The sequence below is a fragment of the Leptonychotes weddellii genome, chromosome 1 (assembly GCF_054177405.1).
Source record: "Leptonychotes weddellii isolate Sample4059 chromosome 1, ASM5417740v2, whole genome shotgun sequence".
NCBI lineage: Eukaryota > Metazoa > Chordata > Mammalia > Carnivora > Phocidae > Leptonychotes > Leptonychotes weddellii.
In genome coordinates, this window is record NC_138369.1 from 158,745,223 (window position 1) to 158,773,181 (window position 27,959).

The 27,959-nt window shown below is 34.5% G+C and overlaps 1 protein-coding gene and 1 non-coding gene across 4 annotated transcripts in view; one reads left to right on the forward strand and one right to left on the reverse strand.

Annotated features, from left to right (window-relative positions):
• Positions 1-27,959, reverse strand: part of CADM2 (cell adhesion molecule 2) — a 1,012,057-nt gene that overhangs the window by 220,059 nt on the left and 764,039 nt on the right. For all 3 annotated transcript variants that reach the window (XM_081798557.1, XM_081798566.1, XM_031041510.2), the window contains one exon: positions 5,267-5,416. In XM_081798557.1, coding sequence (XP_081654683.1) covers positions 5,267-5,416 — 150 coding nt within the window. The remainder of the gene's footprint in view (positions 1-5,266; positions 5,417-27,959) is intronic.
• Positions 14,823-14,931, forward strand: LOC115945070 (U6 spliceosomal RNA). The gene has a single exon (XR_004079558.2). It is a non-coding gene; the product is annotated as a U6 spliceosomal RNA (small nuclear RNA).

The window sequence follows — 27,959 nt, forward strand, 5'->3', positions numbered from 1 at the left end:
TTCTCTAGTGAGTAATTCCAAGTAAACAAGAAAGGTTTTCCCAGTTCCAACTGGACCACGGGGCCACTATCCTGAGTTCTTAGTTCAACCCTCACAGGCAGGAAGCCACCTTGTGTCTCCAGCTAGCATGGAAGACCTCTCAGAATATGTCTTGAGACTCAGAGTGACAGTGGCAATGTTGATGAGAAGCACCTGTTCCATTCTTCTGAGCAACTTGCTCTCCTTCCTTTTCTCCCTTCCTTCTCGATAACCAATGTCAGTACAAAAACCTAAACTTAGGGATACAGAACTCTTGTGAAAATTGACTTGCTTAACCCAAAGCTTTTCAACCTTAGCTGCATTTTAAAATCATTTGAGACACAATTAAAACACTGTGATACTGTGTACCCTTGAAAGATTCTGTTTTGAAAGCTCCCGCAAACAAGAGGCAACATAATCTGAGGCAGAAATAAGAACAGGGTCAAGGATGGAGCCTTTATTTAAAGGTAACAGCCACCTGCAGAAGCTGGTGCAATCAGTGATACAGACAATCACTCGTTTTCCTATTGTTCTCCTGAGCAGTTGTCATTTGCATGGCATGTGTGTGTTACTCCAGTCATGCTAACTCATGCTTAGCTTCTGCACTTAGGCTCTGGTACAATATGGCGAGGATTGAGGCGAGGCAGGTAAAGGCAGACAAAAAGACCACGTGGGAGGGAAACAGTAATGTGGCCTCTTCAAAAAAATGCTTTCATTTTCAAACTCTTGCATTTGATAGATATAACTGTCAAGGACCCCTTCCACTAGGACATCACATAGGAACTGAACCAATGACTTGTGAGGGAATAGACATGTTAGATTGCCATTCATGAAAGGGTTTTTTTAATTCAAAACTTTCTGTTATCCTGTTGCAACAGACTATTTTTTTTTTAAAGATGTATTTATTTATTTGAGGGGAGAGGGGCAGAGGGAGAGAGAGAATCTCAAGGAGACTCCACCCTGAGCACAGAGCCTGACTTGGGACTGGATCCCACAACCCAGAGATCATGACCTGACCAGAAACCAAGAGTCAGACGCTTAACCCACTGCGCCCCTCAGGCGCCCCTGTTGCAACAGACTATTAAAACCATAATAGAGTTAGAGTTAGAACCAGTCTAATATCAAATCCAGAAACTGGCTCTACTACACACACACACACACACACACACACACACACACACACACACACACACACACACACACACACACTGGCTTTCTTCAACATAACTCTAAGCTGTTGTAACAATTGGTAAAGAAAAAAATGAAATAGGGCGCCTGGGTGGCTCAGTCGTTAAGCGTCTGCCTTCGGCTCAGGTCATGATCCCAGGGTTCTGGGATCGAGTCCCGCATCGGGCTCCTTGCTCGGCAGGAAGCCTGCTTCTCCCTCTCCCACTCCCCCTGCTTGTGTTCCTGCTCTCGCTATCTCTCTCTCTGTCAAATAAATAAATAAAAAATTAAAAAAAAAAAGAAAAAAATAAAATAAAGCAAGTGCATACTACAGTGATTCATATGATAAGATATTGCTATTTTATAGCAGTAAGATGAAGGAATATGTCGCTAAATATCCCAAATATGACATGATGGATTTTTCCCACCATAATTATCCCTCAGAAAAGAAGGGCTGCCTCATTTCCAAGTCTTTGCAAATCTTATATTACAAGTTGCTGGTTTTTTTCGACAGGATCCTAAGACACATTAGCTTGAAACACCCTGAATCAATTCTGGTTTTAGATGTTCTATAAAGGATAACTTATGGAATCACTGAAAGAGGAGGCAAAGACATTTTGTATAGATTTTGTTTTTGTGCCTGAGGATTTGACCTCACAATTGTAGATGTCACTATAAACATGACTCTCAAAGATCTGCCTAAGAAGCAGTACAATCAGTTGTTACATAGTGAAGATCATTATTAGACTCCTGCAGGATGAATGAACAACAAAAAATTGTTCTGCTGTCATAAAAATTCATAGTTGTTACTCAGGATAAATTTCTCATTGATAGTATATCCTACACTTTGAAAAAGTGCTGCTAAGCAAGATTATTTTATTAAATGCCAGGATGGAAAAACAGTATCTCTAAGTGAAAAATGTTTTCTTTTTTTTGGTATTAGTTTGTTTTTGTATCAGTTTAAATACACACATATTTATGTTTTTGTATTAGTTTAAATACGCACATATACTCAAATCAATAAATTAAATAGTATAAACTATACATTTAATTGTCCATGAGGATCTCTAAATGACTGTGTCCTCAAAACATTTTCTCTTGCTTTGCATTATTAGGAAAGTGAGAAATTTCCTTAAAATTGATGTCACCTTGTATTTGGGCATATACATTTAAATATTTATTTACAAATACTTGTAATAAGTTAATGCTAAAAGCAAAAAGAGGTTGTTAAATCTCTGTGTGTGACTCATGTATTTTTTTTTAAACTAATGGGACTTCGTTCTTTAACAAACATAAGACTGATTTATTTATTTTAGAGAGCGAGAGTGAGAGGGCAATGGGGGCAGACAGATGAAGAGAGAGAGAAAAACCTCAAGCAGACTACCTGTCGAGTCTGTGATCATGACCTGTGCTGAAACCAAGAGTAGGAAACTCAAAGGACTGAGTCACCCAGGTACCCCAATGTGACTTCATACTTTAGAAAGCAACAGAGATCACTTGATTTAAAAAACAACAACAAACCCCTCCAAACACCATAAAGGAGCAAAGAAAAGTAAATACTAGCACATTTTTTTAATAGAAGATGTGCCTTCACTACCCCAAAAGCACTAGTATATTTAAAGTCAAAATATAAAGCTTACATAATATTAGCATGATAAAACTTAGATATATTTTTTACTAGGAACCAGTGAAACCAAAGGTAGTCTTCAAGCTTCATTTTTACTAATATAACTTTCATTCCTATTGAATATACCTGAAATACAAGCTATTTTATGTGGGTTATATTTATAAAATTTTAATGTAATTAATTCATAAAATCAAATTTTTATTCTTGAATATCCTTTCTTTTAAAAAAGCTTTAAAATATCACATTAGATATTTCTTATATTTTTTTCAAACTCCAAAGAGATATTTTATAGTCTCACAAAATATGTTTAAAAATTTCTATATGGGATAAAAATGTCCTTAATCAGAAGCATTACATAATCAATAACACTAATAGGGACTAAAAGTACATTAATATTGCTATAGTGAGTGTTTAGCAGATGAACATTTCAAAATTCATTTTCAGACTCTTTAAAATATTCTTAAAGTACCCCCCTCCAAAAAAAACAAATCTCTATGACTAAAAGTCCCTGTTAAACATGAATGATTACACAACAAACACTCTAATCAAAACATAAATATGGAGTCACCACATTGGCTTTAAGTCTGGCCAATATTTGAGTCACAATGTTTAAATCACCATACTAACTTTAAATCTCACATACTTGTGGGACCTTTAACCCCATCCTTCCATATGCTTCTATAACAATGTGGCCATTAGTGATACCTGTTGCATTTATCTTTCAAATGGCAAAATAAAACAATAAATACAAGCTCTTTCTAAGTAATACAATTCTACAGAAATGATAGCCTGACCCTCTGTGATACTTAACTTTTTATGTCAACCAATTAATTAGGCCACAGTACCCCAATATTTGGTCAAATGCCAGTCTGGATGCTGCTGTGAAGATATATTTAGATGAGATTAATTTAAGTCATTATACTTTCAGTAAAGCAGATTACCCTGCTGTGGCCTTGTTCAATCAGCTGAAGCATTAAGAGAAAACATTTGAGATGCCTGGAAGAAGGGATTTTGTCTCCAGACTGCCTTCAGACTTGAGCTGCAATTCTGACTTTTCCCTGGATCTCTAGAAGGCTGGCCTGCTTTGCATATTTCAGACTTGCTAGCCTCCACAATCACTTGAGCTAGTTTCTTAAAATCTCTCTCTCCTTCCCTCCCTCCCTCTCTCTCTCTCTCTCCCTCTCTTTCTGTAGGTATTTATCAACTATCTATGCATCTATTTATCTATTGAGATAGAGAACACTTGTCCCCTACCAATGTACTCTAAAATATATTTTGTTCATGTTCATATTTTTTATCGTCTGTCCGCTACTAGACTCTATGTCCTCGAAGGGCAGGGATTTTATCTGTTTGTTCACCAACTCTAACACCTTTTATGAAGGAAACCTCAAAAATTATTTGTTGAGTCAATAAATTTTTAATCAATCTTCCATTATATATTAAAATTTTAAATAAATAAAAAATTTCATTTTAAATCTAGAGTACATCAAAGAGGGAAAACTACATCAAGTTAAAAAAAATACAGTGAATTCCTATTTTAGGGCAAATGTGCACATTTATTGGACTAATTCAACTACACTTTAACCATTAAAATGGAACTGATTTCAAATTATCTTACTGTTATCTACACAGATTCATAAGAAATCCAGATATTAAGACCATGCTGAATAGCTCATATATAAATAGATATTTACATTCTATATAATTTAAATTTCTCTATAGCAACAGCTCCATGTTTTTATTATAGTTCATGAACTCACTTTTCCTCCCAATGCTTATAATAACAGATGAAGACTCGGAAATTCAGTGTATACTTTTAGTTGTTTGCTTGAATTATATATTATGAATTTCATCACTTCTCTAAAAAAAACTTTAATCAACAGAATCTGTCATCCAATTAGGAGCCCAGTTAATTAATGAAGTCTAACTCAACTTGAAGTAAACACACCTTTTTAATTTCAGTTCTTTATTTTGAAACCATGGAGTTACTTAAACTTTTTACGGGAATTGTTTCTACAATTCTTATTTTCAAGCCCGTTCATAAGAATAAAATCATAAAACTTTCCAAAATCATACAGCATCTTCTAAATACATTAAGCTAAGGTTAATAAAAAAATATATTACCTGGAGTGAGGAAAAAATAGTTAATCTACACACAGGGCAATTACAAGGATGAGGAATATGATATCTAGAGAGAAGATTATGGTTAAGAGAAAGCATAAAGTGATTTTTGAAACAGAATTGAAGCTGTTTATTTTATTAAAAAGTTGACATAGGTTATCTTTAGTGTTTATGACTTGCAAACTAAAGTATTTAATATTTAACATGTTTAAATACAAGCAGCAGCAGTTTGGTAATCAAAACGAATAATTTGAATCATCTCAGAAAAATAAATTCATTATAATTAGGATATTTCAGAATATGATTAAAACATTTAAAAGAAAATGTATTCACCTTTCTTGTCATCAAAGTACAGAGTCTGTTGAGCTGGATTTGACCACTGGAGGGAGGTGTTATCATTTTGATCAACCCTGCAGGTCAAAATTGCAGTTCCACCTTCAACAACCGTTACATTCTGTGTTAGTGGAAACTGCCCTTGGCTGCCTAAAAGGGGATTAAAGAAAACGTTGATTAAATGAAAGTTATAAAATGATTAACTTCCCAAGAGCTACATTGGACTTAACTTCTCACTAAAAAAAAAAAAAAAATTAAACCAACCAAACAACAACAAAACTATATATTACCAAAAGACAGAAAAAATAATTGAAACCCCTTCATCAGGGGACAACAGTTTTGCATACCATTAAGACCCCTTCATACTCCCTTATGTGTTCCAGAAAACCTTCTTTGCCTCCTAGGCACACATGAAGATTTATATACAAATAGTAACATGATTATCATTAATTTCCTTTGGCCTTGCATTAATTATATAGGGTGGATCTAGTCATCTTTGAAAATAAGTCACTGGAATAATTTTGGCTGAATTGAACTCTCTAAAGCAGCAGAGGAAACCATATAAAATACTTCCCTGGTAGCTTTTATAATCCTGAATAAGGTCTATGAAATATGGATACTAGAACTTTAGATTCAATTTCTGATAAAAGAAATAAAAAAAAAAAGAATCCCATTTTACCAGAGCTTCTTGTAGATGTAGCTGTTTTTAGAAACACGAAATGTGTTGGAGAAAACAATGTTAAGTATTTTTCAAAAAGTGTTCATCTTGTAGAATATCCATCAAAATGTTAAAAAGATTAACCTAGGAGATAGAGAGAATATTCTCCTTTGTTCCTTTCTCTAGTTTCCTGATTTTCCCCAATGAATATAATCTTTTATAATCTTTTATAATCAAGAAAAAAAACATATATTTTAAATGACCCTTGTCAAATTGGATATCATTAGAGTATAATCAAGTATTCTATCTTCCTAAGTATCATACTAATTTATTAAAATAATTCATATAATAACTTTACTTAGTAAGAACACTTCTAGTAGTTAAAACAAAATTCATGCACATGGAAACATAATACATAAATTTCACTTCAGCAAGATGATCTGGAGATGAGCTCTGCCAAGTCTGGTAACAATTATCAACATGGGTAAAAAATGACTTTCCAGAGCCAGGTTAAAATACTATTATGTGAGCAAGGTAGTTCATTAAGTCAAGGATAATTTACGTATGCAAGAACATTATGATGACTTAATCACACCCATGATATATATTTCCCTTTTCTTCTTTAGTTTTGTAATGATTCTATCATTACCACAAGCACCACTTGAGGTTAGGCTGGAGCTATTGGCATAAAGGATCTTATTACCAAGAAGCCTGTTGATTGGCACCGTAAGAGACAGAAGAGCCTGAAGGGGAAAATTTCTTTCCAGACCTAAATGACACAAACTCAGAGGTTCATGACCATGTTATATAATTAAGCCTATCAAGTATAAAATCTGCTATCAGTAGCTTTGTCTTCTCAATGCCAACCTCTTAGAGTCACTATGGCAACTCCCCAGGATATCTCCCTGTAATCTTTAGGGTGGAGTTTTTAAATTGAGGTTAGGAGATGTCTGGAATAAATTCTTTGATAGTTGACTTAAAAGTCAACAGGAGCCGGAGTGGGATGTGTTTTGCCTTCAGCTCAGAGGTGACCTCTAGCAGGGAAACGTGGAAAACTATCAATCTTGTGAAGTGAGGTGAGGCGAAAAACCACATAAGAGAAAAAGTGAGCTAAAACAGAAAGAAGGAATAATTACCAGAGATATCAGATTACCAGTTCATAAATACGAAGCTCAGAATGATTTTAAGATATTTTGCTCAGATTCCCAAGTATTGATGTAACACATGAACTCGACAATGTGAGGGAGGAGGGATTCTTTAAGTAATAAAAAGCACACAAGTGCTAATAAGAATACACAGTTCATTCTGGGTGACCATTTGACTATCAACTGGTACATAAATAATATTGTCTGCTTCCTTAAAGAAGTGGAAAAAGAGCAGTGATGCTTGCAACAATTTCATCCACTACATTTGCAAAATAATTTTCAAAACATCCCCATGAGAAAATATTAGCCTTCTCATTTCACAGATGGATAAACTGACACTAGGAGGTTAAGTGATTTTCCATGGTGGAATAAAGTCAATGAACCATTTGGGGTTTGTTCTGAAAGTTCAGTATTTTACTCTTAGTTTTCCAAAAAGGCTGCTGGGTCATAATAACTTTATCACTATTTGCTTAAGTGTGATTTAGACAACAATAAAAATAAATAAATGAGTAAACATTTTAACAATGAGATTTTCAATTGCATACCTAGCTGAACTACGTCTTCATAAATTTCAGTTGTAGCATTAAAATCAAATAAGAGAGGACGTCAATATCAACTGCCATCGAATATCCTATCCTATTCAGAACTCACTTTTGACAATTATTTCAATCTTTCCTTACTGGCCCAGAGAAGAAAGAAAGTAATATTTGTTAGGGTCTTCTGCATGCCAGTTACTCTATATACACTTGCACACCTATTCTTTGTCCTCTCAGGTAGGAGACTAGGACAACTTCCTTCCATCTTCTCCCCATGTGGATTCTGACTTTAAAGTATTATGACTTCAGTTCCCTGGGACTTGCAGCCTAAAATCCCCACAGTCAAATAATTTAGTTTTTCCCAATAGAGAGCAAACTCATGTGGAGAATCTACTAATCTTAAATACCCTTAGGATATGTGGTTTCCAAAATCAATTCAAAAGCCAGTTTTGTAGACAGTCAAACTTCTTCTCAAGCTTTGAATTGCCTTTTACTTCTGGTTATAACCTGGAGAGAGCATCAGGTTAAATGATCCTTTTCTCTTTTAACTCTTTGTGGCTCAAGGTTGTCATTTAATTCAATTTCAGAGAGTCTTTCCAAAGAAGTTACTAATTTTCCCAATTAGCAAAATTAATATGTTATCAAATTAAGGATTCATTTTTAGTGCATTCATTAAACAAATATTTTGGGGACTTACTACATGCTTTGCCTGATATGAATCAACATTTGAAAGATGCACAGAGGAAGAGAAACTTGCTAAGGAGACTGCAGAGTTGGGAAACTTTGTGAGAGGGTGTGAAGGCAGGGGAGAAGGCAGTCTAGGTGTGGTACATAACTCTTTCTTTATTCCCCCCACCCCATCTATAAGGATTTCTTAAATGCATTGTTCATATCATTTGAGGCCTTATTCTAAAAGGATCCTTTCTTTGGCTAAGCTCAGCACCATCCTAGATTTCAGAGGAGTTATTCTTAATCAAACAAGTGTATGATCAAATGTAAAGGAAACAAAACTTGCAATTTGGACTCGTAGAGGTTAGCTATTTTTGCAGGCAGCCTATGTCCATCATTTTCTCCTCCCCTCCTTGTGTTTATTCCCTTTTGTTATTTGCAAAAATATCAGTCTCCTTGAGTTGCTTCTAAGATAATTAAAGGGCAGGTGATGACATCATCTTACTTATCTTTGAATCAGTTACATTGCTTAACATTCTGTATTGAGAGTTGGAGCTTCCAGTGGGGGCTCATTGTCCAAAATGAAAACATCTTCTTAGAGCAGTGGCTGGCCTTGTAGGGGAACCCGTGACAGGAGAATGACTAAGTCTGCTGCATTTGTTCATGGTCAAAATAGAGAGGGAGGAGGAGAGACTAATTCTTTACCAAGAAAAAAAAAATACGGAGAATTTAAATCATAAAATCCTTATTAGTATATTGTCTTAAGACATTTTTTTGAAGTTCTAATTGAAAATCATGAAGGAGTGTACATAAGATATAACAGATGTAATCTAGAACAGACACATCCAATACCATTGTCAGCACCCAAAATGGGACATAAAAAGAAAGACTGCCAAATTTATGCTCCAAAAGGGGAAAAACATACAAGACAATAACTTTTCTTGAATACTGAGTATAATAAGCCCTACCTAAGCCCTCTTAGGTGGACAGGATGCTGAGATGGAAAATATTTTACTTTCCTTTCCTGGTCCAATTTCCCTTTCATCAACATCCATTTTAAATATTTATTTATTTATTTTGAGAGAGAGAGAATGGCAGGAGGGGCAGAGGGAGAGGGTGAGGGAGAGACTCTCCAGCAGACTCCCTGCACATGGAGCCTGATGTGGGGCTCAATCGCACAACCCTGAGATCATGACCTGAGCGGAAACCAAGAGTCGGCTGCTCAACTGACTGAGCCACCCAGGTGCCCCAACAGCCATTTTCATAGTGCCCTTCCTCTGTTATCGCATCTTCTACAATCACTAAGCCAATGGTAAATATATGAAAACTACAGCTAAACTTATCTGAGCATTCACAATATTCTAGGCACTATTCTAAGTGCATTTCTTCTATCAGTGATTTACTTTTCATGCCAACCTTGTCATCATCTCTACCTTGAAGATGTGGGAACAGATGCAAAGAGAGCTTAAATAATGTGCCCACAGTCACACAGCTACAAAGTACAGCATCCAGGTTCTGAACCCTCCTACTCGGTCTTCAGACCTCACATGCTTAACCAAAAAACTGCTTGGAAAAGAAAGTGAACTTAATTCTGACTGAGTAACTGCTATAAAATAAGCATGGAGTTTGGAGTTAAACATTTCAAAGATGCATTTAAATTTTTACATCTATTTTTAATAAGTGAAGGAACATTTGAAATTCAAGTAAAAGCTGTGATGTGCTAGAGCTGGCTCATCCCAGCTCATGAGAGCCAAGGGAATGTAACTCTTCTCACTTTATGCTCAAAGACATACTCTGCTAGCTTCAAATGGACCTCAGTGAGAGTCTTTTCACTATGGAGATTGGCAAACAGCTCAAGTCAGTGTTTTGTTTTGTTTTGTTTTTTTCTCCACAGAGGCAGTTGTTAATCATTTACATAGCACACCACTGGAAAAGCCACCTTTGATGTCTCTTGTTGGGGCTCTTACCTACATATTTAGCATAAATTTTTTTTTTTTTTTCTGAAAACCAATGAACTCTTTCCAATGCAATACAGCTCTATTTTTGAAGTTCTTCTCTTCATATTTTGAGTCTCTTCAGTCCCCTTTCCCCTTTTTCCTCAAATCATTTTCCAAGAGTCCTTTTTCCCCCCACTCATCATTTTTCCAATAAAAGTCCTTCAAATTGATCTCTTTTTCCTCTACACCGTTGAACTGATAGTTTTCTTAGACTACCAAATTTATTTCTAACTAGCGTCAGGGATTGAAAACCATTTAGGCTAGTTTCAGTAGTTATATGGAAACAATTTGCTGATTTATTGCTGTGAAAGACATTTGAATGAAGAACAATTATTCAGTAGTCTGCAAAGATGGCTTTCCTGACCCTGTCTTTAAATAGCAGACAGAGAAGCTGCCATTATTCCTTCAATGTTTCTATTTCTCATATACTTAGGGAAAAATGGCTCAAACCTTTTCTTGTCTGGATCAGGAATTACCAAAATCAAAATCAGGTCAACTGAGTCTTGACCCCTGTTGACCTCAGTTAGTTAAGAGCTGTCCTTGCTTCCCACATTTCAAGCACGCTTTCACTGACTGATCACCAAGCACCCAACACACTGTCACACAGTACATAAAGAAGCAAATTCTGAGATCATGGCCACCTCGACCTTGCTGACAGGCTGTGATGTGCAATTACCGCAGAGATGCAATAAGCAAAGCGGCAAAGAGAGATCTTTGAAGCCAGCAGTATTGTTGAAAGAGAGCAGACAGGGCAAAAACGCGTGTTTGAACACTGATCCCAAAACATGGCTCTGCTTCCAGAAACGTCATTATTCAAGCCTTGCTATCTCCTGAATGTATGATGAGTGAAGGCGATGGTTTTCTCCATCTCTCTTCCTGCACTAAAGATTAAATGCGGGCCGCAACAGTGGATCAGTGCACACAGTGCATGAGTGCTTACTTACTCAGGGCAATAATCACCCGAGATATATCTAGACAGACAGGCGGAGACTGAGTCTTTGCACATCTGAGAGGGACTGAGTTACAGTCAGTGGTTGGTCAGGGTACATGATCAACTTTTGTGGGCTGTTTAACAGGAACCAAGGACCCTCATTATTTTTCTTTCTGAAAATGAGCACAACTTTCTCAGGGGACGAACTGGACTTAACAACAGTGAGGGGGAACAAATAAAAACAAGATGTGAAGAGAATTTAAGATCTCGCTTTTCAATAAGAAATCATAAATTTCTCATGAGATAAACATGCCCCATATTTTGGTTCTTCCTTTGGGAATATATTTATACTTTGTGAAAACTGTCAACTAAGTCTACAAAATTGTTTAATTCGACAGAGTCGCTGGCATCTGAAGCAAGTGGCATATATAATGCTTTGACTTGTTTTTAAATATTTTTGTGGCCTCTCAAGAACCCCACCTTAAATGCAAAATACTGGTCTCATTAAGGTTCTCATATTTTGGTTATGAAAAGCACAGGTGCCAAATGTATCAGTAGATACACAGTATTGTTACAGGTTCTTAAATAGAAGAAATGGACAGAAATAGGCAATTCATGGGGCGCCTGAGTGGCTCAGTCGGTTAGGCGTCTGCCTTCGGCTCAGGTCGTGATCCCAGGGTCCTGGGATCGAGCCCCGCATCAGGCTCCCTGCTCTGTGGGAAGCCTGCTTCTCCCTCTCTCACTTCCCCGCTTGTGTTCCCTCTCTCTCTGTGTCTCTCTGTCGAATGAATAAATAAAATCTTTAAAAAAAAGAAATAGGCAATTCATTTCTAAATGAAATACAAAGGTAGCTTACTATTCTTTAGGTCTCCCCCCTTCCAACTCTTTCTCAGCTTTGTGTTTCCCTCCCCGCTCCCATCTGTTCAACAGGTTTGGGATTTATACAAAGAACCTGAATCTTAGAAAGTTCAAGATCATTCTTGTTGCTTAGAGTCTAAAAATATACCTAAACGCACACACAGCATGCTATTACTTCCACTAAATTACTGAAGGCGTTCTAAACAAATAACCTTCTAATGCGAAAGTTGTGGCTCAGTAGTTGTGTGTACTGAAACACGTATTGCATCCTAAAGCCTAGTGGATTGAAAAGCACAAATGTTATTAATGCAAGCTTAAAATTCTCAAGAGAAGTACAATAAATGCTCTATCATGTGAGAAAGGGAACTGGAGGAAAAATTAAGACTGATAACTAAGTGCAAAACGTTTCCACTTTTGAAATGTCCCTCTGTTCTTTCAAATATTTAGAATTCTCTAGCAATTTTCCCTTGATTTCATTCTAGCTTTTAGGTTTGTCCGAACAACTTTCAGTACTCTGTTTTCCTAGGTGACCGCATATAATTTATTTTCCTTTGACTCTATCCCTTCCGGATTCAGCTTGTCTTATAGCGTAGAACACCTGGTCTCCACCTTCTGTGTCACCCCTCTGCCCAGCCACTGTGGAGCATGGCCATCAGTCTGGTGCTGCTTGCCAGTTTCCATAGAGACAGGAAGCACTTTGGAGACCTGTGTTCCATTGCAACTGCCAGACCAAGGAAGGGAAGAAACAAAGCTGGCAGGCAGTGGGTCTTGCAAGGCCAGGAAGGTTGGAAGGGCTTTCTCCTCCTGATATCAGAGCATGACAATGCCAAACCGGCAGCTTCAGCAGTTACAATCCCGGAGACCAGATCCTGGTGTTCACTGTGGCCACTGTGAGCGACCCATCCTGCTCCTGACTCCTGGAGCAGAATCTCTGTGTACTCAAAGCTTGGCCCAGGGCCTTTGTTGGCTTCTGATCCATGACAAAAGGCTCTTTCAGATTTACAGTGGCTCCCACAGCTCCTGACCCAGAGAATCATAATTCTCCTGTAGAAATTTCACCTCTCTTCCCCTTTTCCAGAATGTGATAATAGTTTTTTCTGGACAGTCATAGCAGACCAGGAAACCAATGGGATTACCATTGGTTTGTTTCCAATTAACCTGCACAGTGACTGCGAGTAGGTGACCCAGTTAACTGCACAACATCATATCAAAACTAGTTACCATTTGCTGTGTCTATGATAGAATTTATAATTAGAGTCAATTCTTGATTATCAGGATCAGGGCTGGCCCTGAAGAAATTTGTAATGTAGGTGAAATATAACATCAGCGCCTTCCCCTACATTTCTTTCTTTTCTTTTTCTTTTTTTTTTTTTAAGATTTTATTTATTTGACACAGAGAGAGACAGCCAGAGAGAGAACACAAGCAGGGGGAGTGGGAGAGGGAGAAGCAGGCTTCCCGCAGAGCAGGGAGCCCGATGCGGGGCTCGATCCCAGGACCACGGGATCATGACCCGAGCCAAAGGCAACGCTTAACCATCTGAGCCACCCAGGTGCCCCATCCCCTACATTTCAAAAATGTTTTTGTGAGATTGTATACCTCAGCCTTCTGTATTATAGATATCTCAGCAGTTTATCTTCCTACCCAAAGTGGATTTCTCCAATTTCATCCATTAATTTTATATTACTCAGCCATATCACAAAGTTTATATTTTCCTTAATTTATAAAATTCTGAGTTTCAGAGAATATAAAATCCTAGGAAATGCTGTTTTATGTTTTTGCCTAGTGTTCTTGCCTTGTATTGCTTCAGTATGTTTTAAAACATTATCCAATTTTTAGAAGAATGCCCAATATTTTAAAAACATATATTTGTACAAAACCAGTTGTTTTCATTCTTTGCTTGTTTTTTTTTGCCTATTATTCTGTCAAAATGCATGATAAACAAAAAGTTATTAAAATATCATAGACTCAGACTAGATTAAATATAAATATATCTAGCTTTGTAACTGAAATAGATTTTTGAAATAAAAACATTAAAATATATTTGTTTTCATTAATTTATCTATATTTAATTTATTCCCTAAAATGTTTTGAATCTTCTCAAAAATTCAAAAATAATTTATTGAATGAACATGTATAATTTTTCAAGAAAAAATGAAGTTGATGAATTGTTCACATTCATATTCATAAAGCTGTTTCTCTTCCTATTCATATAGATCTTCAAGTATTGTAATGTGGAAAAATAAAAAGCAAAGGAAATAATTTTAAAATGAAAAGGAAACTACATGTCTCACAAAGCATTATAAAAGAATAAGAGAATTTTTAAATTATTTTTATAAGTTCAAAAAAGGCTAACATGTAATTATCATGTGTGTATAAATTCATTTTATCTTTCTAGAATATTGCTTTCAGGGTGAATGAGCAAGACTTAGATAGAACTGACTAGCTTTACTTGCTAACTGATGAACATTTGAGAGGCAGCCTTCCAGAGAAAAGAAATTTATGACCACAATCACAGTCTAGTTCACAGTGAAGCTCAATCACGTAACTAAATTCTAAATTGAGATGTCAACCTGGAGGAAATATTCTGGAAAGGAACACACAGATGGTAGGACTCTTCTGAAGACAGGGTGAGGAATATAGTGCTGAATGTACAATAATCAATCTTCTGGAAACAAACAAAAAAATGTACTGGGTGGGACATAACTGTTTAAAATTGAAGTTCCTGGGGAAAACTTCAACCTGAGACTAAAAAGGGGGAAAAGTGCTCACTTCAGCAGCGCATATACTAAAACTGGAAAGATACAGAGAAGATTCGCATGGCCCCTGCATAGGATGACACATAAGAAGGGGGAAAATGATAACCCATATTTTCCATGTTACCCTGTAGGTCTTAGGATGTCCAGATACTTAAAGAAAGGAAAAAATAAAGTTGAATTATAATACATTTTAGAATATTTAATAACCTCAAGGAGAATTAAAATTCCTAATAACATTTCTAGGAGCAAATTAAATGAAAAAAATGCAAGAAAGGGCGCCTGGGTGGCTCAGTTGGTTAAGCAACTGCCTTCGGCTCAGGTCATGATCCTGGAGTCCCGGGATCGAGTCCCACATCGGGCTCCCTGCTCAGCGGGGGGTCTGCTTCTCCCTCTGACCCTTCCCCTCTCATGCTCTCTGTCTCCCATTCTCTCAGATAAATAAATAAAATCTTAAAAAAAAAATGCAAGAAAATAAAGCAAGCATTATTAAATCCCAACTTCAAATACACAATTGCTTAAAAAATACAAAATACAGCTAGCAAAATAAGGTAAACATAGTAAGGAAAGGAATATATTGAGAAGACAATTAGGACTTCAGTCTGGTTTTTATGCTGGTATTTCCTCATTCCAGATGAAAAAATATATATATACCAAATCAAATTAATTGTTGCTTAATATATTGTTGCTAATTAGTGATTTCACTTAGTTGTAGGAGACATATTTTGATAACATCTTTCTTTTGGATTGTGCCACATATTTGCATACTCAGCAAGCATAAAATTGTATTGACTATTAGCCAAGTTGCCTATAGATTAATGTTCTTTTCATATTTTATTCTCTGCAGAAAATTTAAATAATTGCATTGGAACATTGAATAGATATATTCATGTAAAAAAGCAACAGAGATGTCTATTTGAATTATAACTCTTTGGATTAAAGGATGCAATAAGAAATTTTGAGATGTCATAGATACACTTAAGATATATCTAAGAAAAAATATGATATCAAACATGTTGTCCAATAATGTGCAATCAGTTCATATTAGGCATATGAACTATACACATGAATGTATACAATGTTAAGGCTCTCTGAAAATTATCTTCACCTTTGTAGTGGATTTTGCCTATAAGATATACTTCATGACATTAATTTATTCAACAAATATATTCTTTGTGCCAAGAATGTGCTTAAAATGGTAGGTGCTAGAGATAAAACTATGAACAGGCTAGAAATGATGTACAGTTTTATCTTTAGAACTTACAGCCTAGAGATAAGCAGTAAAACAAGAAAACAGAAATTTATACAGGAAAGCCTGGCTAAGAAGGTGGTGAAATTTCAGCTGAAACCTAAATGGGGAGAAAGACCCAGCCATTTAAAAATTGCCAGAGGACAAAATGTTGGAGAGGGGTGGCCAGTATTCGAAAAGTAAGTTACCTGATGTAAAAGATCCTAAGCCAGAGGCAGGAAAGAGGTTGAATATTGAAGGAACTAAAAACAAAACAAAACAAAACAAAAAACAAAAACTACTGAGTCTGGTGCCTGAAAAACAACAGACTAATGGCCCAATTCAAGGTAGGAAAAAACGTCAAGGCCAGGTCATGCAGGGCTTTTTATGTCTTAATAAGGAGCTCACATTTATTCTAACATGCAATGGTAAGCCATTGAGGGGAGTGACTGAATATACATTCAGGGAAGACAGTTTTTCTGGTGATTAATCATTATTCCTGAATCAAGGATTTTTAGTCTTTGAAATGAATCACCGTAAAAATAGTGTTTATAATCAAGAAACTTATTGAGAAAATATCAAAGAATTCATTAAATCATGGGATAATTTGTAAAGGTAACTAATCTTGGTATTTTTTTTTATTTTATACTGTAAATAATCTAGTAAATGGAGACCCATGTTTCACTGACTTGACTTTGTACCAAAACAGAATCGTTACCTATATTTCCATATCTCCCCCCCAACTCTTTGAGAGACAATTTATTCCTTACTTCCACTCTGAAATGTCATTGCTTTGGGAAGTGCCTTGTTATTAATAATGGAGAATTTCTGTTTTATTGCTTGTTTTAAAAGCTGCAGTGGTTATCTGGGAGAAAGGAAAGTACTGCTGGTAAACTATCTATGGATGTACACACTATTTTTAAAACAGTGTTCTTTTTCAAAGATGTATTTCCCTGAATGGATAACAATACCATGCTTTCAAATAAATAATGAGTTCCCAAAGGACTGCAAAGTGAGGTAATAAAATACTTGAATTTTTCTCCTGTATAAGAGTGTCTTTTATAAACTTTATAAAACAATTCTTCCTTTGATTAATATAATAGAAATGAGTATTTGCTGTTCTGTTCTGTGCTGTTCTAATAACAGTATTTTTATGCCCCAGGAAACTATTAGTATGTGAACCTGAGACATGTGGAAAATTCTTGATAGCAGAGGCAGAAACACATGTTACTTTTCATTCTCTAACAGGCACATGATATTGCCGTGGACATAGTGGGCACATATTTTTGAACACATGAAACGCGTTCACAATGATACCACCTGAATTATGTAAGTGTTGATCAATATGTGGTAACATAAATCAACTTGGACTATTCTCTAAGGAACAAGCTCTCTTTTGAAAAAAAAAAGTAATAACACAGTGGTTAATAGGATGTGTTTTTCACTGTTTGATCATTTCTGAATGCACAAAGATTTCATTAATGTTGATTTCACCCATCTTGTCCTTGTTTACGTGCTTTGATGTTCAAGTCCTTTGTAGTGCCACATTAGATCTAGGGGAACACTGCCCTATGAGAGTAAGTGGAAACTGCTGTGGGAGAATATTAAAATGAAACTTAATACTTTGTATAGATTTGTGCAGATAAGTCAGCTCAAAGAATTCTACTTCTGATGAGGCAGAAAAAGAATTAATGCCATCTTTTCATATCCCTTTTTGGGGTTACTATATTTTTTTATCTGTTAATAGAAAATTATAATGAATTGGAATGTTTCAAATGGAAATTATTAAAATCAAACTTCAATAAAATAAAGTGAGTTGGAATTGAAAATATCTCAACTGATTCCTTAAATTTTAAGAATGCATTTTCTGGAGAGATGGTTGCAAAATGATAACTGAAAAAAAAATTATTGATAGCAACACCAGTGATCCCTTCACTACAATACTGGAAATAAAGCGTTAACAGCTGGTTCTTGGGCTTTCCTTCAGTTTCGGGAAATCCTAAAAAGTTGACTCTTGGTTGAATCATCTTTGCAATTCAAGGAGTTCATGGGTGTATACTGGATCCAAAATAAATGAGAACTGGGGAGGTGGTTGTGTACTAGACTAAGCACCTACATTTCACTGTTGGGAGTATTTACTGAATAATAAATGAGGACTGACTAAATGACGTTGTACCAGAGAATGGGAACTGGTGACATAATCTTGTGAAGGCTGCGTGACTACTAAGGCATCAAAACTGAATAGACTCCAGGGGTGCCTGAGTGGCTTAGTGGGTTAAGCGTAGGGCTTCTGTTCAGATCATGATCCTGGTGGGGTCCTGGGATATAGCCCAGAGTTGGGCTCCCGGCTCAGCAGGGAGCCTGCTTCTTCCTCTCCCTCTGCGGCTCCTCCTGCTTGTGCTCTCTCTCACTCTCTCTCAAATAAATAGATAAATAAAATATTTAAAAAAAAAAAAGAAAAGAAAAGAAAAAGAAAGCTGAATAGACTCCAGAGCTGGAGGCTTCTCTGAGGTATAGTACCTAAATCGACTCAGTCTAGTCTTGGATAAGGAGTAACTGTGCACACTCAGAAGCATTTCAGGGAGTCACAAAGCTTCTGCTAGTTCTTGATATCCTTGTTGTATCACTTGTCTTGTGACCTTTGGATACACTTGATGTTGGATAAAGCCTGTTGTGTCATGGGTATTATCATATACATGAAACCAAGAATTGTGCGGCTGTTCTAGTAAAGTGGGCCCTGCAACCAGAATATCAGATTAATAAAAAGTATCATTTTGGCATAGTCTGTCTGCTGAAGTAAATGCTCTTCCAATAAAAATAGAGTAGTTGCATTATCCATGCTCAAAACTGTTCCTGTTTGTCCTGTTTCCTTTCCAGATCAGATTGAAACTAAACAGACTGCCATATTTCATGAATTCTACATATAATTTGTGCAATAATGGATTTTAATTTCAAATTCCTACTCTTATATGCTTTGACAGATCTGAAACCAAAGATGTATGCTGTGTTAGATAGATAGATAGATAAATATAGATAGAAAGATAAATATAAGATATGTATTTTTCTCTATATATAATATATAAATAAGATGTATATTACATTATGCATATTATTAGTAACAGCTGATACATCTCATTGCTTAAATTTAGATATCCATTGAATGCTGTGTTTTGCAAAAATTTTAATAAACCCTTGGAAGGTACAGATTTTTCAAATTTAGGGCACTGAATATGATAAGCCACAGACACAGAGAATAATTGTAAAAATAAAACAAAACAAAACAAAAATTGCAAGTGTTTGAGGTATTGACAGCAAGATGGCAATAGGTATACACTTCTGAATACAACTATTTTTGAAATAGCAAATGTGTGTGTGTTAAAAATCAATAATTATATTTAGTAATAATTCATTAAATTTATGTTCACGACTATACTCCCAAATCTCACCATTTAAATAACTGACCAGCTAATTTAAAGGTACCTACAAAGATGACTATAAAAAAATGTGGTACATAATTTTTTGACAAACTCTTTCTCTCCAAGAACAATAACTGGCTCTTCACATTTAAGGGTCAAATCTCTGTAAGCAAAGTTCTAAATGCATGGAATCCATCATTACTCAAAATTGTCTAATGTATGATAAAATTCAATAAAATCTGCTATTTGTTACAATTTGAATTTCATTACTACTAAACTCATAATTTATAATGCCATGATAGTTACTTTAAAAATATATAATGCTTATTTAATGAGGGAATTTTGACATGTAGTGTGCTTCCTTATTTTTTCTTGATTAAGCTTGTGTAGCCCCAGGGCACAGGAAATATCGATTCATATGGCAGGGTTGATAAGCATCAACTCTCCCTGATGACTTGGGCCAGCAAGCTGCCCATGAATCCAGCAGATGTTTCTACTATCTGGGCCAATGGAAACCTTATGGACCTTTTTTCCTTCATCTCCTCCCAGGAGCAAATGTTAACACAGCAGAAATTTGGATAAATGCCAAATAGAAAGCAGAAGTGTTGGTGAGAAAATAGGGTACACTCTTATCCATAAATAGTGGTCATCAGTGGTTTGAATTGAGTATTAAGCCATTTTTAATGGCTTATTTTTGTGCATTTGCTACTTCATTTAACCAAATCCCTATAAATACTTCTGTTTATAACATAACAGCATGTATCCAAACACATAGATCTAACTTTGAATATGCTAGTTGTTTTAAGATATAAACCAGAAAAAAAAAAGAATCTGAATATAAAAAGTAGGACAGTTGTTTATTTCTAATAATATTTTTCTTATATGAATGGGAAAACTACCTGTCAACTTGTAGATTACTAAACTTAATTTACATTTTGTTGACGTCATGTTAAAAAAGTGCAAAAGCAGGCTCAGTTTTGATAAAAATTTCCAAGACAAAAACAATTAAAGGATTAATCTCAGCATTCTTTATTGTATCACATTCTTATTTAGCTGAATTTTAAATATATACTCTCAAGAACGCAGTCTGATTAAATTCATGTAGCTGTCCCTTATCTGTCTCTGCATCTGCCCACCCTCACTCACACTGACCCAGTGAAGTGCCCATCAGTCTTGTAAGATTTAGTTTTTTATCACCTATATTCAAATTCTGTATTTTAGAATTCTCTCTTGCCTCCATATAAGTTTTCTCCTCTAACCAAACATTAATTTAAAGGGGAAGTTTTTAAGAGGTGGCATATGTTTCTTAGACTCCAAAACTATGTATTTCCCCCATTAATTATAGTATAACAGGATATATTTCTTGCTGACACAGGGGTAAAAAAAGTTAGGAAAGAAATCTGAATAGAGAAATAATTTACTGTTTGTTAATTTTTACTTATTCTAACATTATTTATTGTACACCTACTATGAGTAAGGCACATTGAATGCAAATGAAAAGAAATAAAGTGTAGAAGCATACTACATACTATAATACTTGATAGGAGTTGTTTCAATAAGGTCAACATTGACAACGTCCTATGATATACTCAATCCACTCACAAAGCCATGTTGAGTGGGTGCTTGACAGAAGACTTATTTTCATTTGTTTCCATGATTACTTTAGAAAGGGCATGTCTTTCTAAGTGAAGTAGCAAGGTGTAAGTAGCTAAGAAATATTGGCAATATTTTTAAATGCTTCCTGTGCAGAGCACTTATGATAGGTGTAATAAGAAAAGACACTTGCTCATATAACTATCCAGTGCCAAACATTTAATAGTTTTCACCCTTGTACTCTAATTGTCAGAAACGTAATTTTAAATTCCTTCAAGGATTTTGTGGGTATTACTTAGCTTTGTAAATGAGAATAGAAATTCTGGTCCAGAAAGCTGGCAAACATAGCCATGAGAGAGAGGCACTATAGAGATTTAATTGCCTGCAAATGTATGATTTGCAAGCTGTGCAAACAGTCTTTGGTTAAACGAGGAATCAAGATGATGGAGATTTTACATCTTAGTGAAACAACTACAGACACAACTCTTGGTTTTTATAATGAAAAAAGCCTCACCAAATAGACTATCTTTTCATTCTCTATATTATTTTTGAGAAGGAGGACTTTTAAAGTCTTTCAAAAGGCTCAGAATTAATGAAATAACATAAAAGAATCAAGAATAGGCTCATACCTACACCATATAAGATAATCGAAATATTGTGTGTTATGAGATAATGGATGGAACCTAAGGGTGGAAAGAGGCACTTAAATCCATATTCCAACATGAACAAATCATTCTACTTCTAGTTATTGCCTTAATCATTCTAGCATATGTCAAAAGTTATCAAAAATATATATTAAGTTTATAAAACATTCAATTATTTCAGTATTAAAATAATTTGAGGTTTAAAAATAACAGCAAGATAAAAAAAAAAATAACAGCAAGAATTAAAGACCAACTGATGAAACACAGGATGGAAAGAAAACAATTGAGAATAACTTTGGGTTTCCAGATAGATGATAGAATAAATGGTAGTGTCACTAATTAAGATCTAGGCACAAAAGGAAAAGTAGTGTATTTGTTAACTTTTTTTTTCATTTTAGCAAACCACCCCCAAACAGTGCCATACATCGACTACCATTTTTGTAATACACAGTTCTGTGAAATGCCAATTTGTAGTGGGCTTCATTGGGCAGTTCTTATAATCTTGGCTCCCTAATACATCCATGGTCAATTACCAGTCATCTGTTTTAGGGGGCTCTGCTTCTGGCGATAGGCTGGCTGTCATCTGGGATGACAGGTGGTAACTGGGCTTGATATCATAGCTCCTAGCTCCCAAGAGTACAGCCCAATGAGCAAGCATTTTCCAAGTCTCTTCTTGTTTCAAGTTTGTTATTGTTCCATTGGCCAAAACTAGTCACAGGGTCAAGCCCAGAGTCAATGTAGAAAGTGACTACCCAAGTGAACAGAAGTAGGATAACATGAACAAAACAGCAGCTATTGGATGAGGAGACTAAAGTAGTTGATTATTGAAGAGAGAGTGGTACATCTAAAGGCAGGGACAAAAATAAGAATGAAAGATTTTCATACTTCAAATATTGAGGGAAAACCACGTTTATAAAAGATCAGAGTCATGTCCATGGGGAGTGACCACCAATAAGCCTTAGGGGCTTTGCCATGAAAAGATTAATTGAAAAAATGAAAGGAGAAAGCAGAACACAATGTTTAGAAAATGAGAGGTGATCAAAGGAAGATATTAAGTGTAATGAACACTTTTGAAGAAACTTGACAATGAGATTAAACAAAAGAGATTGAAGAGAGAATACAGAATTTGAGGGAGATGTTGTTGTTTTGTTGTTTACGTCTTTATACAACTTAGTAGCAATTATGCTGTATAATCTTCATTCTGATTCAGACGACTTCTGTCTGTTCCATGGAAAATTATTTCACGAATGTTCACTTTGATCCACCAGGCAGACTGAGAAGAGTAAGACTAACCAGTACCAGTTTTTTTCCCACTTCAGGAAAGGTACTTCAAAACAGGTGCTTATTTTTAGTCAGTAGTTATTATTATGTGTGAGTCAGCACAGTCTTTTTTGAATAATTGGCCTGATGTCCACTCTTTTTTTCTCCCCTAATGGCAATATTAACAAAACTTAAATGAAAATAAAAATATATTATAAAGGTAAATAAGAGTACACCTCACCTCACATTGCAGATTTCTCTTAAATAGTCTTGATCTTTATTTTAAATGTTATTCATTTTTAAGTGCTGTGGAAGCCCAAGAAATACTTCTTTTTTTCTTTGTGGTATGCTGATAAAAATGCTACCGGCCCACTAGGTATTTCTTAGTCTCTCACACTTTCACCAGAATAATCATTGTTAACCTACCTGTTGTACTATTTACTTCTGTTCTTAAAATAAATAATTAAGGAAATCTAATAGAAAACATAAGGAATTGACTAATCATTGACTAATAATCCTCACAAATGTACATCTGTCCAATTTTCTTTACTCTTATGGTAAGAACACACTATCTACAGATGTGTAGCATATAGAAAATAATAAAAAGATGTCCAGGTTGAACATGGGAGAATTTAGGCATGGTATGATTGTTTCTCAGAGTTGCTTTACAAATATTAAGTCATCCAAAAATAAATTTTATGTTTAAAAGGAAACATTGACTGCAAAAAAAAAAAAAAAACCATCAAGTTATACACAAGAACGCACATTCTCCTTTGACCAAAAATATGACCCATACAGACCTGTGGTCATGAAATACCTAGAATTTCCCTAACTATTCTACTCATAATCTTATAAGTGGACAATGGCTTAGAGCAAAATTCCATCTTAGATTTAACAGTGATTAAACCTTATCAAGTCATAAGTCCTCTTGTGCTAAAGGAAATCAGAACTATCATGTGCATTTGGCAAGAGGGATTTATTTGTGTGTTACACAATGCAAATAAAGTGTATGAAAAGAGTGTCATTAGAATGGCATGCAAAGGTTTCTGTTCAGATGGGGAGATATAGTTAAATGGACAAGTAAAAGTGAACCAAAACAACTTTAGGAGAAAAGGAACCTGAGGCTAAGAGAGTAGAGTGACAAGTTAGAAAAACAATAGGATGTGAGTGACATCATATATATAAAAAACATATGAGTTATAGTAATAATAAAACAATTATTTTTTATTTAGAACAGTGTATACATACAATATTGATGCTGAAACATTCCTTCAACAGGAAATAGAAATGACACCCTTTCTAAATAATGCTTTTCAATAAGTGCATTTTAAACCACCAAATAATAAAAACACACTAACAATCCCATTTTAATCTTCTTCTTTCCCCTAAACATTCCAAAAGTTTTTCTCTTGCTAGTGTTAGGCTAGCCAAATTAGGTCCTGTCCAAATGGATATCCTAGATCACCTCCCCTTGACCTTCATACAGAAATCAATAAGGATTTTCCTACTGTTTGCTGGCTGAGGTGTTGAAGAGGATAGAATCTGTACCTATGCATACCTTGCCAAATGCATATGAGATGGGATGTAACAATAGTGGTTCATCTACTTTGATTTTAAAGTTTGCTTCCTGAAGATTGTTCATCATTTCTGTGTGGTCCTGACTAGCTTCTATTGCTGCTCTAAATTGAGACACTTGAAAAGGTATTCTATAAATTGGTTTGGCTGTAAGTTTGCCAATTTAAGGTAAGGTTCTTACTGAGCACTCATTTTATACATTTGTACTGAATGATGTAAATTGTGGGAAAACTCTATAAATGAAATTTTATTTTAAATCAGGAATATTGGAATAAAAGGTAAGACAGTAAAAAGAACAGCAAAGAAATATGGGAAAAGGTGAGAGGAGAAGAACCAACCTTGAAAACATGAGTTTAAAATACAGCAAATAATCTCCATGCAACTAGATACATTAGAATGTCATGAGAAGAATGTCATAAGGAATTTATTTATGAAAATGATAATGCTGAAATACAAAATGAAAAATTTGCATAAGCAGATGAAAGTTAGCGAAAGAAATATATGCATATTTATGTACACTTTGGAAATATAATAAGCAATGAATTTGAGATGGTTTAAAAGGAAACATGAATAAATAATGTATAACCTGATTTATACTAGAGGAACAAATAAACAGGAATGAATTAAATTGTGATTCAAAGACCATATCAAATCAAGTCATATTATTTAGCAGAACTTTCTGGCATACAAAAGATATATCCCATTTTTCAAATACTTAGCAAATAACAAAGGTTATACAGGGTTCATATTTTTCTTTCAACATGGGAATCTTCGAGTAAATAGATATAATCAACATAATTGGGAAGTAAAAACAATTATTCTTGGGCATTTACTTATGTAAGATATTAGAAATAAAAAAATTTTGTTAAAAATGCTTTACAACTTATGTTGAAATATTACACTTCCCCCATGCACAAAAATACAGTCCCTTCTAAGTAAAGAGCAGAAATAACTTCAGGATGTATATTATTGTCATCAACAGCATAAATAACAGTAAGTCATAAGTTTTAAAGTAAATAGTTAGGGAATGGTAAGATGGGAATTTCAAACTAGATCTCATTTTAAATGATTTTCTATTCAACTATCCATCCAAAAACAATTTAACCAGTGTCCACTGTATACCAAACATTATAACAGGCATGGAGTTTTAAAATGATATTAAAAATGAAAATGATGATTTAAATTCAGTAATGTACATGAATTTGAGACATCCAAGTAGTGGTATTTAATAAAATAATAATCTCTCTCTTTCATATTCTTCTTTAAGACGAATGTCCTTTTTCTCAAATCTTAAGTGCTATCAGGTCTCTTTTATCATAAACAAGCTAAAGATGCATTTTTCTATTGATACATTTAATTTTCTCAATACAGAAAGACTACACTAAACCTAGAACGAATGATGCTTTCCCATTTTATACTTGTTATTAATTTTAACTAATTAAATAAAAACTTACCAATTAAAACTTCATTTTCCTGGAATAACAGTAATAAAGGCAAATTTATGATTTTACTATGAAAATTGCTTGTATGTTTTCATTACACACAAAAAATGTATTCATAGATTTTTTTAAATTGCTGAAATATAAGCAACTGGCGTGTATATTGATATGTGCATTAAAGTAATTTTCTAGATCAGCGAATTCATGCTAAAAATGGTTGCCTGTGCTAAAATTACATTTTTTCTTTTGCTCTAAAAATCCTCTAATACAAACCTTCTACTTTTTAAATTACTGAATTATTTTAAAGGTAATTTAGTACCTAATAACATGTAGGCGTGAATGAATTTACTTGAATAGCAACTGTGTGTTGGAGCATGGTTTTCTCATTAAGTGAGAGCATAATTCGTTTTGCATGTCAGTGAGTAAGTTTATTGTATCAGATTGTATGTAACTGAAATAATGGAAGATCAACCTCTAGTAATCTTGTAATACACAAATTCACCTAGTGTAGCATCAAATCTATTTTATAGAGTATAATTTGAAAGAATCAAAAATATCTAAGAGCTAAAGAAGAGAAATCTGCATCAACAGAAAACTCAGTTTATACAATTCTGAATGAAAATGATTATCTTAAGGCATTCTGAATGGATTTTACTTTTCAGGCTTACATAGCTACAGCATAGTCATCACAACCTGCTAAATGCTATGCAAATACCTTGAACTATGTATGTAAGACCTGAGCCAGGTACCAGCATATTATTAATTCCTGCATTAATAGGACAAATTATATCAGTAGTAATGCCATTATACTATTATAGAGCAAAAAGCTTTTAAAATAGGATAATTTTAATTGTTTTGCTGAAATACAAATGCTCTCCTTTTTAATATTTGAAATAATTGTAGTTTAACAAATAATTCTAGTAAATGAGCATTTAAAGGTTTAAGTCTTAACTTGTTATTTGATACTTCAGTTCTTTAGTCCTTTACATAGATGCCTTTTTAAGTACATGTCTATTAAAGATTCTATTTATTTCTGAATTTGACCTCGTTTACACCTTATTTTTGATGTAGGTTTATTATAATTACATGATGAAATTGCTATAGTGAAGGACTTATCTTCATCATTATGGGTGCGTGTGTGTGTGTGTGTGTGTGTGTGAATACATATATATGGAGAGAGAGAGAGAGTTGTGTGTTATGTGTGTCTGTGTGTGTGTATTTTCTAGATCCAACTGATTGGTAATAATTTAGCTATACACACAGAAAAACAATGAAAACTTCTTAAATCATTTTTGAATATTATGAAGATTTATCACCCCAAGCCTGATGGACCTACTGGCTATTATCTTTATATAAACGACTCAACTTTGTTGCTTTCCCAGCATGTTCATGGTCTTCTGAATGCTGAGAACAGTTACCAATGTTATCCAACATAACTATAGTACATGATGTTACATCTGACTTGAATAAGATGATGTATTAGGATAGAAGACTCATAATTCTTTGGGAAAATAAAGACTAACAATGAAACCTTAAAGAAAACTAATTTTTCTAATTCCAGAGCTTTTCTCAGTATAAAAAAAAAGTAATAATCTCTCTGATTGCATAAAACTGATAAAAATGTTCATGAGGATAATATTTTTGCAACTGAAAGTAATAAAGAATGGGCATTAAATAAAATATACCCTAAATTTTTTTTAAATGAAACTTTTCAATATCTTATATTGAAATACATCTTTATGTTGTTTTGTATTGTGACTGTACTACCATATATAAATGTTTCGTTAAACCTTCCTGTTTAAACTGCTGAAATAATTGCCTTTCTGTCATTAATTGCTTCCTTCCCATGACAAGAAATTCCACCATGAACAATGCCGTATAAAATGTCTTTAAGCTATCCACATTAAATTTAAAACATCCACATGCATATGAAGTCAAATGAATAATATTTTTGCCTTGTCCATCTAAACTAAGAGGTTGTGCATTTATG